The 17,887-nt window shown below is 40.5% G+C and overlaps 1 protein-coding gene across 4 annotated transcripts; it reads left to right on the top strand.

Moving 5' to 3' along the window:
- Positions 1 to 128: 128 nt before the first annotated feature.
- LOC122574075 (atrial natriuretic peptide-converting enzyme) lies at positions 129 to 17,875 on the top strand. 4 transcript variants are annotated; one of them, XM_043741186.1, is made up of 13 exons: positions 129 to 413; positions 2,338 to 2,461; positions 9,100 to 9,283; positions 12,367 to 12,580; positions 13,120 to 13,491; positions 13,780 to 14,012; positions 14,103 to 14,309; positions 14,964 to 15,177; positions 15,338 to 15,483; positions 15,550 to 15,721; positions 16,160 to 16,407; positions 17,160 to 17,278; positions 17,396 to 17,875. In XM_043741186.1, the coding sequence occupies exons 2-13, from the start codon at positions 2,402 to 2,404 to the stop codon at positions 17,567 to 17,569; spliced, it is 2,343 nt and encodes a 780-aa protein (XP_043597121.1). In that variant the 5' UTR covers positions 129 to 413; positions 2,338 to 2,401; the 3' UTR covers positions 17,570 to 17,875. The 4 variants fall into 4 exon arrangements, with proteins under 4 accessions (XP_043597121.1, XP_043597123.1, XP_043597124.1 ...); XM_043741188.1 differs by lacking the exon at positions 129 to 413 and adding an exon at positions 2,550 to 2,686 and having other exon boundaries at positions 2,141 to 2,461; XM_043741189.1 differs by lacking the exon at positions 129 to 413 and adding an exon at positions 2,550 to 2,686 and having other exon boundaries at positions 2,141 to 2,468.
- Positions 17,876 to 17,887: the final 12 nt, after the last annotated feature.

Here is a 17,887-nt window from a genome sequence, read left to right as displayed (position 1 = left end):
CGGGGTCATTAATCGTGGCAGTAGTCTGTCGAGTGCACATTCGTGTGTATACCACGCTCCCCGAAGGTTCGGCTGTCGCGTTAACGGTTATTTCTTTCTGTGATACGAAGAAAGAGGATTGCTTCGTAGAGTGTGAAAGGCCAACTTAACGTTCCCGGCAGTCGAAGAGGGAAATGTTTCCGGTACGACCGACACAGCTGTCATCGAATAACAGCCAACCTTTTTCCAGTGAAACGAAACGGTGATGCTGTATGAATCTTGGTGTATATCTCGCGCGTACGATCATTTTCGTGAATAAATAAAATCGGTTTGTGAGAAAAGAAACGAATAAAAAGAATGGTTCGTAACAGTGATACAAATTGAACGATCAACCAGCGAAAGATTTACGCACACGAGGATTTACAAAAAGGAAGGTACGTTTAACAATACATGTATCTTTATATCTTCTTATTTTTCTTCCCTGTGTATATATATTTTTGTTTGTAATGTTATGTTTTATCTTTTCGTACGTTTATTTCTAGTTCCTTTCGGTACACTCTGTACATTGTAATAATTTCCATAAAAATCACGTTACTTGTGTGTTCCTTTGGTATCTTTTACCTTTTTGTATTATTACTGTGCCAGTGATTTATTTTGTATCTTTTTATGTTTATTTTCAGCCCTCTTTAATACGTTTTGTATTTAATAATTCTTTTACAATGTTTATTTTCTTCCTGTTCTCGGAACGTTTCTCAAACGATTTTTTCGAACTACGAAATATATTTCTTACGTGTTTACATATCTTTCATATTAATCCTAATCGTGTAACGCAGGTGGTACGGTCTTAGTCGTAATCGAAATCGATACTGTTTAAAGACAGCATTAATTTCCATCCGCGATCTACCCTTGAAATTCGATAGTCCACTCGTACGTCAAGAATGCGATACACTATAACGTAGAATTAAGTTCATTGACAATCTGCCGTCTCGAGGATAAGAAAGATAGTAGCCAATGTTGTTCCACGGAATTCAGGATTTGAGTAGTTACCCTTGAAAAGTTAATCCGAACGAGCAGTTTCGAGCGTAGCCAAATTCCTTGGGAACAGGTTAAAGCTAAAAATATTCGTTAGATTTCTTTTCTTTTTTTTTTTTTTTTACAACCTTTCACATTCGAACGTGGCGTGGAATTTAACATGGACCACCGTTTCGCTGGACTCTTACGGATATTCCGCGTCTTATTTATCAAAATGAACCTACGTCTGGACTATCTGATATACAACTCGACTGCGGATATTTATGCAAATTTATATTCTTATCAATGCCACCAAAGCTTCGCTTATTAATTATTCTAGCGTTTATAGTTAACATGTAGCATGAAATTTAAGACATTTTTTAACGCAAATCACGCGGACTAACGTTAGTCAACCCTGTCTGTTGCGTTCTTTGAAACGTTTCGACGCGTAATCGTGTTTTTCGAAAAATTCTATAAAAGATGAGAAATATGATTTGTCATATTTCCCACTCGTGGCCTTCGCACATAGTTTCCTACACGTGTTCCTATGCATTTCTGAATCTTTGAATCTCCCATAAATGGATAAAAATTGGCGATCTATGGGCTACGATCTATGGACAATTCGATTATTCGGTTTTCTAGCGAAGCTTCGAAAAACGTCGCGTCGCGTTGCGTCGTGTCGTGTCGTATCGTGTCGTGGAGAACCGGTAATGACGTGAAAGTGCATCCAGGAGCGAAGGAGCGATCTAACCAGCGGGTCTCCGTTCCCCTGGCAGTCTGGTTTCGTTCGACACAGTCTCCTTGGCTCGTAGTCGGCTCCGACTCGATCGAAGAAATTGTTCCTCGCCAGTCTCGGCTATCGATCCGTTTATGCAATCGAACGTAAAAGAAAAAATAAAAAATTCCTCGCTAATTTTCGACTTTATTCGTCCGGGAAATCGAGTCTGAATTTCTCGTGACACAGCTGTCTATGATTATTCCCGCGCACCTGTGCTAGACAGCGCTGGCCGATATTTTGCATCGCGTTATTAACAGGCACGTTATGGAAGAGAATAACAATTAAAAAATTGATAGAAGAAAGTGAATTATCTGGAATCTGTGTAGACCGACTATACGTGGTAAAAATTAAAGAAACTAATACAAGTGTCAAGTGCATTCTTTCGGATAAGATTTTCGGATATCGCGCAATTTTGCGTCAAGTGCACTGATTTCTTCGCTCGTGGTATTCGCAATAGCAGTCAGCGGCGCGTTTTAAATACTCGTGTCTGTGTATACGTGCACGCGTATGTTTGTGTTTGTACGCGCGCGTGTTTCGTCCTATTGTAATTGCTGACTTTTTTTGCACAGGTATCAAGAAGCGAACGATATTGAACCGGAAGGGGAAGAGGACAAAGTGTGGAAGCGCAAGTACATGGAACTAATCTCGTCGGATAAAGGTTGTTGCCTCGCAAAGAACGGACGATTATCGGAGGTATTTGGTACAGTGCATAGAAACTAAAAGCGTAAATCGATATTCGGGGGATAGTCGGCAAAGGCTAACGAAACGAAACGAAATTCAGTTTTACGATGACGTTGGCGCGCCTTCACGCGGCAAATATACCGAAGAAACGTTGATGAAGCTGAAAGGAATCGTTTCTACGGCTGAAAGATGACCGTCGCGATGGAGCACAAGCGTAAGAGCTCGTGGGATTCGAAGGTGAGACGAATGTGGCGCACTTTCCCCCTGTACGCGCTTTCCTCGTTACCATCTTACTCGAGTCTCGCGGTTAATTAACTAGCTGGTCCCCGTGTGAAATCGTACGTGAAAAGAAAACGTAAAATCGATGAGAAACGATGAACGGTCGACAAAAATGTCCATTGTTTCGAACGAAAGTGTAACGCGGAACGATGTTTCCTCCCTGGTAGAAACTTTCGGAATGGCATTAACACGCTTTAAAATAGGAGACTGCAAACGCGATCCGCGAAGAAATCGTAAGCCAAAGCTACGTGAATTATTTTTGCGGTTACGTTGCACGTGCTCATTAACTGAATTACTTGCGCACGCTGCGGCAAACTGATAACTTGCGCAAACGGCCGAATCACCCTTGAGGCGGAACGGCGAGGTGCAAAAAGGAGCGAAAAGAACTTTTATCGCTGTTGTTCTTCTATCGGGAAGACCGCGTTGTTAACACCAGAACCATCGATCTTTAATACGTGGCAATATTTTAATACTAATATTTGATATTTAATATTTGATCGTAGATACGATATACATACTTACTTAGAACTAACTCTTAACGTTTATAGAAATCTTTTCCGGGTATACTATTACGCAAAAGATTTTATAAGACGTGTGACATGGTATGATTATCATCATTAGACTGGATTTTTATATATCTTCATATTTTTGTGAATACAGTTAAAAAGGAGAAAGTAGAACTTTAATCGAAAATTGTTTTACCCAGCGAATATTATTGGAAACGTTATACTTTGGGTATTTTTCGTATTACGTGTATTTCGCGTAAATTTGCAATTTTTTAAATTTCGTATAAATGCATAAAAGTCGACAATGTAAAAAACGATGGTTTGATCGGCTGGGTAATTTTCGTGTTAATATCGGAGAAGCGTCCTGCAATGCGTCGTTTCTCCGCAGACTCATCGACCTTGTTCTCCATTGACCCCGAATGATGCGGCGTATGATGCCGAATACCTACGCACTCGATGGAGAACTAGGTTGACTGAAACAAAGAACGATGTGTTAGCTGGGTTTGGTTGCCTTGGGTTAAGCCGACATCTCCTCTCTTCTCGATATACCGTTACTTCGCTAGTAGCATCCAATCTGTCGATTGGTATTCCGCTCGAGTTGTACGAATGACATTTGTCACGTGCTGCGTGATGGTTTTCAGAGAATTCCCCATTAAAACCTACACGCTTAACGCTCACTTTTCGTTACTTGACCCTTTCCAGACTAATGGCACGATACGTCCCGTAGTAACTGTAGTGACCTCTAAACAAAATGCTGGATTCATTTTTAAAACTTTCCTGACATCTCTGAGACCTATTTTAAGACACTCGATTCCCTGACAAATGGAGAAATTATGCTGAGTGCATAATTTTTTCAAAATTTGGCTGAACCGCAGGTGTCTATATTACCATTATATTAATGTCGTTGCTTGTTTCCCTAGTTTAAGTTGCTTTTCTATAACAGACAAAAGGTAAACTTACCATGTTTTCTTTCCCCTTTGAACGATATGTTTAGACAAATTTATTTTTGAAGCGAGTTTTATCATCACGTACAGGTCTCTTCGTATTGTTCTTGGTTCATTGCTATAAAATAGGCATTCGAAACTCCCGATGAAAGTGATTAATATAGAAGGGTTAATAGGACTTGGCGGGTCAATATCCAATAGACTCTATCGATATCGTAAAGTGGAAGAAGGCGGAGGTTACGAAAGGCGCCAGACCTTCCTCCCCGCTCGGAGAAAACGAGAGAAAACGATTGTCGTTAGTAGATAAGAGTCGCTTTAAGGCGATAACGATTGCTCTGCATTTAACTATTGGTCTGTTATGGTTAGGTGCACGCACGTGCTCCGTGTACCGGCACACCGCTAACCGATTGTAATTTCAAGCAAGCAGAACTCGTTCCTAGATTCTTGCTCTTTTGGAAAGGTAGTCCGACGTTTGGAATAACGGTAATAACGGTCAAGAAAGTCACGAGGAACCGGGCGAGCCAATGAAACTTGGTAGATTCTTTCCGTGGGTCGATGACACCGTTTCTTTCTTTCTGCGACAGACAGTCGTTCGATTGACGTCCACCTTTATCTCGAATTTAGAGGAATTCGTACTACGACTACGCGTCAATCGTAAGAAAGTGGTAGAAGAGTACGTAGTATCGTCCATAGTTTGTTGTCGTGTATTGTTCATATTTTTATTGCATTTTCAACGTTTTAATAGAAAAACTCTACTGCGAATTCTCTACCTTTTTGCATGTCCGAGCTAAAAGACTGAAACGAGAGATATATACGCATCGTTCGGGTTTCACGCTTATCTTTGATTTTGCAATAATTTGAAAGCTGACGCCAACGGCGAAAATCGACAAAGAAAAACCGATCTGACGATCTATTCTTACGGTTGGGCGATTATCGTTCGACTCTATCCTAGCGGAACAAGAATGATCGAACTGACTTTCACGAAAACATCGCCAATGGAAAGCGCTTTTCTAACGTGCACCGTCAGCTCTTGATTTTTCTCGGTCTTAAAGTCATCGACCGTGTCCATTAACGGAAGCCTTCTCAACTAGTCCGAGCGCATTTTAATCTCTTCGACCGATCTCTCTGGGCCTCGTCGTTTACCGACACTGAATTCTACTTTCCACACCTGATGCGCTCAAATTTCAATTGATCATTCTCGCCGCTAAGCATTCGATTAACCGGATGGCGAAATCATCCACAGCGATACATGTCGAAGACACTCGAACAATTTGATACCTAAGTGTGGGAAATTCGTATAAAACGATACTCTTTAGATCGTTTTGGATCTGTAACTCGTTACCTCGCGTAACAAATTCTCCAATTATGATGATGATTTATCGATGAACATTTATACGTAATTTTGTAATGTGAAATATCAGAAACGAGCAAATATTCGCATACTCGTAGACGATAGTACACGTCTTCGGCACAATGCGATATAGAATTAAAATTCGTAAATTGATATCGATACGGTGTCTGTTCCAATACTCTAATTATGTCGAACTTCCAATGTGTTTATGCCACTTATCTTTCTTTTAATCTTTCTCGTTGTTTCGTCGCGGATCATAGGTTGCCTTTCGTCAGAAGTTGGCGTTCCTTTAGCGAGAAAAGATCGAGTCTCTTGACCTTTTCGCTGTATTGCATCGCCAAGGAAAGAATTACTTTTACCAACCAACAGTGAACGCGTCCGCTAGAGAATTTTCGTTTGCCACGGTATAATTTTACAGCTACGTATCTTCCATGATTGATCGCGCTCGATTAGCACAAAAGGTACAAGCCTTATTGCGAAACGTTGCTTTATTAAATGAGCATTTCCTACGAAAACCCCGATCGAAGGCTATTATCGAATTAGGTTCGAAGAATACAAAGGTTCCGTGCTCAAACTTTCATTCGACTTTCGTAATATCTCTGCGCGCCATTGTTCGCCAAATACACCCCCCGATCGCTGTTCCTTACGTAACACGCGAACAAAATCCCCGTTTGCTTCGAACACCGCCAGATATACTTACTCGCTTCTGCCGATCGTTCCAACCTGTGAGTCGCAGTTTCCTTAGAAATAATCGGGACGAGAGGATGGCTTTTGCGCAATCGGACGTAGGCGCGACCAAAGAGAAGGAAAACTCAAAAGTTTGGTATTCGATTTGCAAGGGAAGGGAACACGTTTGGCTTTCACACTACAGTGGAATTCGTTCACACTACGTTGGAGTGTGAGTGGAACTAACGCTGTAAGCGTCAAAATGCCTTAGTCGATTTGGAACAGAAGTGCACGAGTGTTGTTAACACCTGTAGACTAAAGTTTCCTTTCAATAAACGGAGTTCCACTGTGCTCGGTTAAAATGTTCTATGTAGCATTTTTTCGTGTTTCCAGATACGTTCTTTACTTCTCAATCCTTTAGAAACGGTTGTCAATCGCGAAACACGGTTACCGCGAATGGGCGACGTCGTTTATTGATAACTGCATTAGTCTTGTCATTTTTCTACGTTTGGGGGCACGGTTTATGGAACTGTACGAGTACTCGAACATTTATACGCGTCGTACAGGCTGTTACAGAATGATAATTAGATTTTTTTTCAATTGAATGAGAAAAAGACAAGCGCGTCACGCGCGATGAAACTTTAGTTTCGCTCCGTTTCAAAATGATCAAGTAAGACATTGCAAGGAGAGCAGTTTAGTATTTGTGCGATGGTCGGAGCGCGTCGAAAGGAGCATCGAAACTTGGCATCGGCAGAAAAGGTACGATTCGCCGGTTCTTTGGTACGGAGCGTGTGCCAAGCGTAACATTTGAACGAGGGCGTAGGCCCGTTTGTGGCGCGCCGAGCATTCGCGCGAGTGCACGCGAACCGCGCTTGTGTTGGTGACGAATGTGCACGCGCATCGGTGGCGGGACGATTACACGGCCGCTTACACAGTTAGCGCGCACGTCACAGAAGATAAGCTCATTGCTCCCGACGTTGAATGTGGATTGTTCGACCGATGATCGTACTCTGCACAATACACGTCAGTCACGAAAGCCTACGCTTTTACTATAAATAATAAATAAATGCTAATAAATATGGAATATAATATATCCCTTAAATGTAAGATATTATAGTAAAAGCGTTAGCTCTATGAATTCTGTGGGTACATCGAGACACATATTGTTAAAGAGTAATACGTAAAATATCTTTGATATGAAATGTAATGCGTTACAAAAATTATATTCGTAAAAGTAGTAGGCTTAACGTTAATTACGATAATTAAGATAGTTATTAATATCGCCTAGGTAGCCTACATAAGCGGCGATAATGTCCTGCTATGTCAATGACGTTGAACAAACCAGAGATTTTGTAACTTGTAGCGTAATTTTATCCAAAGATTCTTAAATCTTACAGTTAAACGTTTTAATTCGTTTCATCGCTTTTAGAAATGTATTAATAATCCTGTTGCTACGAAAGTATAAATAATTTTGCGGATGCGAGTTTTTCATTTCTTTAATAAGACAGATACAAGGTCCGATAGGTATACGTAGACTTTCGTGACTGACTCTGTAGCGTGTAAAGACTATATCGTGTATCGTGTACTTGTACAATAGTTGAATGCACGCGCAAAATCGCACGCAACTGGGATCTGACCGAGCGCATGAAACGCGGTTACATAACGTTTAATAATATTTCGATAATTAGCACGCTGATTACCCTGCCATTTCCACCGTGACATGCTTACTAGCGTCTTAAATTACTAGGTGTAAAAATTAGTCCGATGCATTAGTAGATAAACGAATTTCTGCTCGGATTCTACATATAAGTATTTCTTTGATCATATTCATAGAGACACGATCCTTCGTACACATCCTCGCTCTAATTACATCGTATCTGGAAGAATTAAAATCGATCAACTTGAAATTAAGTTGTTATGTTTTAATTTCATAATTGTAGAAATATCTAGATGAAGATTGTCCCAACTGGCAGGTTAAGCGACGTTCATTATCTCTAATTAACGCGATAAAAATCGCATCGGTAGGAATTCTCTCGCGTAGCCCGCAAGCGGAAGTAGGAGAATTGTTAATGCGAATCGTGTCTCGCCGAGAAATCTTAGTAATCCCTGCTCTGTCGTGTCTAATCCAATCTAGCGAGAGAAGAAAGGAGGGGTACGATGAATTCCCAACGTTTCTCTAAGCGAGAAAATCAGTACCAGCGATATACATCTTAAAATTTTAACTCTTTGCATTCGGAATGCAATTTATTTTGGTAGAAATTTTTTGAGGCGTAAATACAGGATGTATTATAAGATGATGGAAGACACTTCTGGCGTGGACAGGATGCAGGAAAAGCAATGAAAAAGATTCATATGCACGCGTGTCCCGTATGATCTTGTTTCAAATTTATAGCCATTTTTGTATTTCAATGATCCGCAATTGCTCGCTTTCGTAGAAAGTGCTCGAGATATCCTCGGTCTCCATGCAAATTTGCAGCCGTCGTATGAAAGAATTCCGCGATCTTTTTATTTAATCTGTCTACTCTCGAAGTGGGTCTCGTATCTTATCATATCATGGTACACCTTGCATATCTAATTTATAAAGTTATTATACATCCGAAATTATGCTTGTCAAGTAATAAAATAATTTTGCAAGGTTTGGCAGTTATAGACGTCAGTTGTATGTTGGTTCTTGGAAATCAAGTAGATACTCGTCACAAGTAGCTACGACGATTGTTAGACGGGAGGAACTATAAATATGTCGTTCGACAGTCTTCGTGGAAGCTTAAAATCTAAAATTCCCTCTTCTTTCTTAATCGACGAAAATGAATGTTAAAAATTCCCCGAGTACACAGGGTCAATCGAGCTTTCTCTTGTAACCTTCTTCATCTTTTTTCACGCCTTCAATCGACCTTTCTTTTTCAGATATCGGTAAGCACGGTAAGCACGAGAAGATTCAGCCGTGCAGGAACCCCGAGTTCGATCCTGTCGTCGGACAGTGACATTCGATTTACGAGGAAGCTCGGTGGACAGTATCGTTGCGGATGCTGCGTGTTAGCCGCATTCTTGCTTTTCCTCCTCTTCTCTGGAGTCTCCATATATCTTGGCTGTAAGTATAACACTCAAGTTTCGGACTATTCGCGTAAAAGAGGAAGTCCGTATCAAGTTGCTGGAAATGGTGTGTTTGCCTAAATTGAAATTTGCTCATCCAATACGCATGAAATCTTGTTCTGTCGTTAATTATGAATCAGACCGAAGAAGAAAATTAAATATATAATATGTATAATAATTCTCCGCCGAAAAATAATTTTTCGTCTATCTCTTATATTATATCTTCGATTAAAATATATGCGACGTGTAACAAATCTTGTTGACTGTCGTTGTGATTATTGATGCTTTTCAAGATTATGTCGTTTCTTCTGCTAATTTATGCCGTGTTTCGTAAATATGCCGGCCTAGAGGCTTAATAATTCCTAGTTGTTGTTTGTCAAGCACAGAAGGTGCAGCACGAGCGAGTACGAAGATCGCTCAGCCAAGGAATTCGAAGTGCGCGGAAGGTTTCGTTCGTACGCTTTCTCCGCGGACTTATACGCGATACGACCGATGCCGTAAATAAAATTACTGCACGGTTAACCGACGCTCTGGTGGACGTGAAACTACTTCGAAATGCATGACGCTTGTTTCGCAAGACGGACGAACTCTTCACGCTGTACGAACATTTTGTCAAGCGTAAAGTGTGATCGTCTCTCCTCGTTTGCAAGAACTTGCGTACGTTCCGCTTTACGGATACGTGTACTTCACCTTGAAATTGCTTTCGATCGTACGATGAAGAAGCAAACGAAGCGTAGCATGCGTCAGAGAAGAGTCTTCGTCTAATTGATGCACATTCGTTGTTAATATTCGTACGTAGCTAACGGTGAATCCTGATGAAGGGAAGGTTTGTCGGTAGAACAGGTGGATTTAAAGATTCGAGTTATAGTATTTTACGCGACAGATGGTCTCTAAAGTGGTGAAATTTCTAGAATGTTTAAGCGTTTGAACAGCTGCCTTGGTACAGAGAAATAATAGACATTGGCTTAGTGGGAACTGCGTGCGAATACTTATAATGGAAAACTTTTACGTTCGCATCGTACGTGTTATGTGAAAGGTTTTCAAATTTTGTTAGCATTGTAACGCGACACGACTGTCTGGAAATGTATATAGAAATTATATAATATTCATTACAACATATATGTATTTAGTAAAGAGTTAGTATACAGCACGAATAATCGTGCAAATACCAATTTATTACCTTTTTTTCTTTTTTTACAACTCTTGTAATGTTTGCCCAACTTATATTTTGCTTTTACTTTCAATCGTTAATTTTACCATTATCTGGTATAAATCCAAAATTTCGATCGATCTGCTACGCTTCCCTGATAATCTGACTGTGCCTATCGTGTTTCGTACGAACCCAGCAGGTGTTCTAATGCCTATGAGCAGGTGTACCTTGCTGTATCTTGTTGAGGAATCGTTGCTGCGATCTGGACGTGCGTATCCTTTGGTAACCGAAGAAAACCGAACAAAAAGAGGAAGAGGATGATGCGGCCAGAGCCCATTGAGGTCTTTCAGCGTGCAAACATAACGGTCCGACCGAGTTACCGAGAAAATACGTTTACGTACACAGTTGGGATCTTTTATTCGCGAACGATCTACGTATCCTTCGATGAAGTTACTAGAATTCTCGGACGGGAACCGATTTACGAGAAAGGAAAGCGAATACAGTCGTGACGAAGCATAAAGCCTGCGCTCTATAATTCTTGTAGTATATAGGTAAAGAGAGGCAAAGGTCGAAGAAGATGCACGATCGTGTGGAGGTCCAGCAAAGAGGCCTTGAAAGTAGCGAAGCTAACGGTCTGACCGAGTTGTAGAGCCGTCCTGCCTGTCACCCCTCCAACATTCGACCTCAAAGGGGGGATCCGTGTCCTTGAATCATTTCGATGCTTCATCATACTAACCGAATTCTCCTTTCGAAAGTATTTCGCGTTCAAGGAATCGCGAAACAACGTGGTACAGACTGTCAAACTCATCCAGTGATTCACGAAACTATTCGAACACTTATTTACCGTAGCAAACTTTTATCGTACATATGCGTTATAAATATCTTATAGCTCCTATATACAGTTCCAGATTGGTTGCAAAATTGATCAATTCGATCCTGATAGTCGTGTGTCGTTGTAGTATCGACGAAATTTCAAAAAATGTCGTACAACATAATACGCGCGTAAAAATCGTCCAAGCGTTAAGATACGTTCGTTAAGATCTCGTACGTCATTGTATTATACTGGAAATCTGCTTCTGAGTATAATGAAAACGATGTTATTGCTGTTGACGTTGCTTGCGCGATAGAGCCACAGAAGCCGCAGAAGATCGCTCGCTTGCCGCAAGAAATTGTATCGCGGAGCGAAAAAATAATCTCTGTGGAGTAAAAATAATCGACCAAAGGCACGGTGAAAGGTGAGCCTCCAGCCGTATTGCTGTTGGTGCCCGATTGCCCTCGATACTTTAGTTTATGTTTACGGTATCGGTCGAATATTAACTAGGAAAAATTGATAGCGGTTTTTAATATAAAAGAACGGTTGGCGCCGCGTTTATACAGACGCGTCTCATTACTATCACGTTCGAGAGAACGTGTTGTTTCAAGATGGAGTATTAGAAAGTATCATTTAGCAATCTGATGGTCGCAAGATGGAAATCGGACGATTATCCCGAAGTGAAATCTGTTTATTTCCCTTTTCCCGCGCCCTCAGGTAATTACGGTAAATGGAATCGATCGATAATTATCGACATTGTAGATAACAGCCGGCTTTCGTTTCATTCTTAAGGACAACGCCGTGACATCGATTAATCGCTACCCTGTACGTCACAATGTGAATTACAGATATTTATGGGAAACTGCAAGGTTTCACGTGTAAAGTTACACATAATATAATTATACTGTATCGTTTAAGGGTATCTTATTATTTTTAATAAGATGTATTTCAATTATAAAATTACCATCATCGTTTAAATTCGAAAATTTGGAAACTCGATAGTCCAAAGTCTGAATATTTGTAAATACAATGTTGCGTTAACTCTTGGCCCTTGACAAGTTGAAGTAATTGTTTGAGTTTGCGGTATCATTCGGTAGCGTTTATGCCTGTGTGCTTTCAGACACGTTCCTAACATCGGATCCCCCGGGTGATCAGATTTTCTTGGCGACATTCCGAGTGATCGAAGGTGATTCCTTCGTTTCGGAATTGGCAGATCCCTCTACCGAAGCCTTTCGAATACGAGCACGAGAGTATCGCGATCGACTTAATCTTATCTTTCGCCGCAGCTGGCTGAGAATCTCTTTCCTCGCTGTGGAGATATTGGCGCTCGATGGGTAAGTAAAGTATACTTGCGGAAGCAAAATAGCACGATCGTAGGTTTACATGTTTCAAACACCGAAGCGGTAATTCAACCTTCTATTAAAATTACTATTAAAAACTGAACTCATGAAGGAAGGTTTAATTTAAAAAGTTTCTCTGCCTACGAACAAGAACACAAATTTATCGGTTTGCGATGATTAAGGAAGATTAGTCTTTATCGTTTATACGCCAGTTTATTAGTTTAGACATGATATCTTTAAAACAAGTGCGTGGTCGAGTACTCGAAAGAGCAATTACGAAGAGAAATTCACTTTTCGAATGATGTCATAGATCCATTAAAATTGATATATTTCATTCGAAAACGAAATTGTAATTCGAAGAAAGCCGCTGATTCGTTATTTTCATATTGAAACATCGAAAGCCGAGTTATCTTCCATGAAATTTTACCGATCTCACGAGCAAGAGAAACCCAGCTATGTGCAGACTTTCTCGTGACTTCACACTATCCATATTTTTCTAACCGGCAACCATTTGTCGCAAATAAACTGTACAGATCCGAAGGTGAGAATTTGGCGGTACATTTCGAGATTCGATTCGATCCACGATACCAGACAATCAGCACTGCCGATGTCGTGGAAATTCTTACGCGGGAGATCGATCCGACAACCTCGAAATATTTAACGAATCTAACGATCGACTCGCAGAGCCTCGAAGTTCAAGAGAGCTTGACAGCTCTAAACGCTCAAGTCGCTCAACAAACGACAGTTTCGACACCGCCACCAACCACTACGCCACCGCCTCCTCGAAGATGCACCAGTTTGGATTTATCTTACTGCAAACATCTCCCATACAACGTTACTTCGTATCCGAATATATTGGGGCACCGTTCATTGGCTGACGTGGAGGAGGACGTGATCGCTTTCAGGTGAATATCAAGCCGTCATCTCCGAGTAAAATTTCCCAAATAGAGCAAATATGACAGAGGTGACGCATTGTTGATCTCTTAAAGACAAGAGGATGATAGTTCTCTTGCTTTTACATAGACTTAGTTAAGTTAAATTGTCTGAAATGATGTCATTAATACGTAAAATGGAAAATGATATTTTAGAATTCGAAAAAGCAAAAGAAAGTCGAAGTAGTCAAGAAATTCTGGTGATCCAGTGTGCAACAATCACTTTACTCGATCGTTGTTAATACAAATTTTCTGTCACAGGGAGCTAGTGGATGCGGAATGTTACCGATTAGCGTACGACTTTGTGTGCCAAGTATTGCAACCAGCCTGCGTATCGAACCAACCGGAAGACCTGCTACAGCTGCCATGTAGAAGTTTCTGCAGAGAATTCTGGAGCGGATGCGGCAGCCGACTTCCGGACAGAATTAAACGCCTACTGGATTGTTCGAATTTCCCGGAGTACGCGGACCAAGGTGGTTGCAGAGCAAAGCCAGGTGAACGATCGTAACCTTTTGCTTGCCAAGCAACGCGGAAATTATCAAGTGTCACGGACCTTTGTAATTACCGCATAATCGTTATCGTAGGATGCGTGCAAGCGCTTCAAGCGAAAGCATTGTCACCGAGAATTTGCGACGGCGTGATCGATTGCCCTGACCTTTCCGACGAGAAAAATTGCGCTTATTGTCGCGACGGTCATATGCACTGCGGTGTAGGTAGAACTTGCATTCCACGTAGCAAGAGATGCGATGGAAAAGCGGACTGCGCCAACGGCAGCGACGAAAAAGATTGTCGTATGTATGGTCAGTGGAAGCGGTGTAGAGAGGTCGTAAAATCGGGCCGAAGTTAAAGTTTATGTGTTTCAAGAACCGACCCAACTGGTTGATAACGTTGGCAGAACATAAGAATTTCTTATGCTATTCGCGTAATCAAATACTCGCGTGCACGGTTTAACAACGATCGATAATAAAGTGCTAACAGGGTACATTTTTATAATTTGTCCTCTTCAAATGCTAATAAATGACAAAGTTAAACACGTCAATAGCTAAATACATCTTAATTTTGAGATACAAGTTTCTGCTAACTTCACACGCGCTCACACATATATACAAATACTTATTTTCTATGTGTGATTCGTTAAAAGAACTAGAGAAATAAATAAATGTTAAAGAGAAATAGTTCAGGAGATGTATCGTGTAAAGATTATGTACAAGATCGTAAGACTGATAGCTGTGTGCCGTTCAAAGCCGAAAGGCGAGAATTTAATAAATAATAAAATATCCGCGATTCGTTGATAATTCCGACATTTGTAATTCGATAAAGATCTTACTATCGCTCATTGACGACAGCCGCGTTTTTTACGACCTCGCCATGTATATCGTTTCCACCTATAACATTGTTCAGCGTCATGCATCGCATACTCGTTCTTGACACCATATATTCTCCAGTATCCCTAGCACCAAGTATTCGATCCGTGAAATCACAACCTTCGGATACACCGTTTGCCGCAAAGTATAACAGCGAGGGGTACGTGGTGTTCAACGAGAAGGGTACTATCGGAAAGCTTTGCACCGCAAATCTGAACGCGACACTGCCAGGAACGGAAATGGAAACCGTTCTTCAAACTGCCGCCAGCTCCCTGTGCAGCTTACTGACTTATACGTGAGTATAATACCCCGTGCTTTGTCTTTTGCAATGTACACGAGCGAGTTGTAATTTGAGACGCTGGAACCAGAGAGATGTGAGTGACATTTTTCTGATATCGAGCGAAATGTGTTAAGAAATTTAATTTAATTTGATCGAAACCTCTTACTTTTCACAGAGGGGTAAAGTCCGTGGAAGTTCGAATCGACGACGAAGAGGATGTTCAATACGTACATATGGAGGATCCGTCGGCAACAGAGATTACGTTTGTTAGAGCGCCCTGTCCGAGCAAGGAAGTCATGTACGTCCGATGCTCTGAATTGGGTACGTTGTAAGAGCTGTTATTTTCCTCAAGTTCACGCTAATGTATAAAATATAACTTACGTTCAGAGTGCGGTGTACAATCTCTACACGCAAAGAGTGGTAGCCGGGGACTTAATAAAATGGCCGAGCCAGGAGATTGGCCTTGGCACGTGGCTCTGTTCAAGGAAGATGTACACGTATGCGATGCTACGCTGGTGGCGGAAAATTGGTTGATTACAACGGCGTCCTGTTTTCAAGGGTACGTTCCACTATTCCTACGTACTCCATTAAAAAGTTGAAGTATTTCGAACATTATAGTCGGCTATTTGGTTTTCAATGGCTCAGTGGAAATACAAGGGATGATTTCTGGCGAGAAAGACTGGGAAACAAGTTACGGTTTTATTCAAAATTCGTCTTTGATATAAAGATTTATAAAATAGTTTAAAAAATATGATGTACGTCTTATATAAAAAGGTCTTACATTGACAGCAGGATAGACTGCCCTTCTTTTTAACTGCGTTACATTAAGATACACTAGAATCTAGAAAATTGTACTTCTTTCTCATATGTTCACCCAGGATATTCGTACGAAAGCAGAGTTATTTGATTATACGAATAACGCGTGGTATTATTACAGCCAAAATTCTGCTATAGCAATCCGTTAACAATTTCTTCTTATATAATAACTCAATTACAGTCAGCCAAAGGCAGAATGGTCCGCAAGAATGGGTACTGTGCGCCTCTCGAGCACGTCGCCGTGGCAACAAGAACGTAGAATCGTGGGTATGATTAAATCGCCGGTAGAAGGGAGCACGACTGTCCTATTGAAACTCGATCGACCTGTCACCATGTTTTCGGATTTCGTAAGACCCGTATGTTTGCCTTCGAGTCAGGATCCACCAATGAATGCTACTCATTGCAACACCCTCGGATGGGCCAGAAATCGTGAGTAATCGCTAGCGTGATGCACGGAATTCTTGCAATCGAACAATGTACCTCGGTGCAGCAAGGTCGCGTTATTTATTTCTTCGATGGTTTACGTAAGAATGCGTAATTATGCGTGCCGCTTATTTACCTCATTCGTTGCGTCGACCTTACAATTAGAGGGATGTGAAAGTGAGATATTGGTTGCACAATATCGTTGACAAGATCTTCTTGATTTTAGCTCAAAGTGTTATATAGATAATATTACCTTATAAATATGTAAATACCTTGTTGTGGTACTAATTTATTGTCTCGATATGATGAAAAGCAGCTGTTCGTTATTGTATAACCATTGTATAACGAAACCAGTAGACGCGCTGAAGCTCCATTTGCGTAAAATTGAATTCGCCAGACTAACGCTTCAAAAGTGTCATAATATTAGATATATTTTTGATTGCTTACAAAATTGTATTATGTGTTTAAGTTTATGTATTCTTAGAAGGCTTATTCTTAATTTCTGATTTATTATAAATTCCCTTATCATTCATTAATAGTCGATAATTGTAAATAACATTGAACTGAAACTGACATTGATATCAAGAAATTAACGATACAATTGTCATCTGTTTTCCGTGCTCTCGTCGCGTTATTTCACTGCTTGCTTCTTAGTAAATTAACATCAGAAATTGAGAAAGCTTGATATTAAAGAAAGATCAAAATGTATGCGTTTAACGTTTCCCTGTTTCTTAAAAAAAACCATCTTCTTTGATCAGGAGATTTACTACAAAGGGTACAGCTTAAGCACAGCGCGATGGAACAATGCGAAAACATCAGTATCGCGTCCGTGAATAGCGTCTGCACAGAACCGGCCTATTCTACTGACGATTGTAACGTAAGTGAGCCACAGCACATATACAAAAGACTCGTTTATCCTTTGTTTCTCGTATGACGTGATCTTTCGGTGTACATACACAGTCGGGAATATCTAATTACTTTTTATTGTACACAGGAAGAAGAGGTCGCTGGCAGTCCTATGTTATGTCTTCAGCCGGATGATCGTAGATGGGCGCTAACGGGTGTCGGAAGTTGGCGAATAGCTTGCTCGAAAGCTGGTGTCGAAAGGCCACGATTATACGATAAAATCTCCTCGAATATCGCTTGGATAAAATCTACGATAGAATAGATTATTTCTTATAATAGTATTTAACAAATTAATATGAACTGACTGGGACTGAAATTGATATTACAATATACATACGCGATGTAGAATTATTTCATCAAATTTTCCTATCATATCTAACAGACTGTAAAATACGTATTGTAAATTAGCGCGTTAGGACGTATCATATTATCGTGGGATACATTTCTCGTCTCTATTGTATAGTTTCGTCAAAGATTCGTTTTTGTATCCATTGTTCGTAAAATATCTACATATGTGTTACAGCGTTGTAAAGAAAACTATTTCAGTAAAGTATAAGTAGTCGAAAAACAAATAACACGA

This window comes from Bombus pyrosoma, linkage group LG13 (assembly GCF_014825855.1).
Source record: "Bombus pyrosoma isolate SC7728 linkage group LG13, ASM1482585v1, whole genome shotgun sequence".
In the NCBI taxonomy this organism is placed as follows: Eukaryota; Metazoa; Arthropoda; class Insecta; order Hymenoptera; family Apidae; genus Bombus; species Bombus pyrosoma.
The sequence above is the reverse complement of the archived record's forward strand: the minus strand, read 5'-3'. Positions and strand labels throughout refer to the sequence as shown.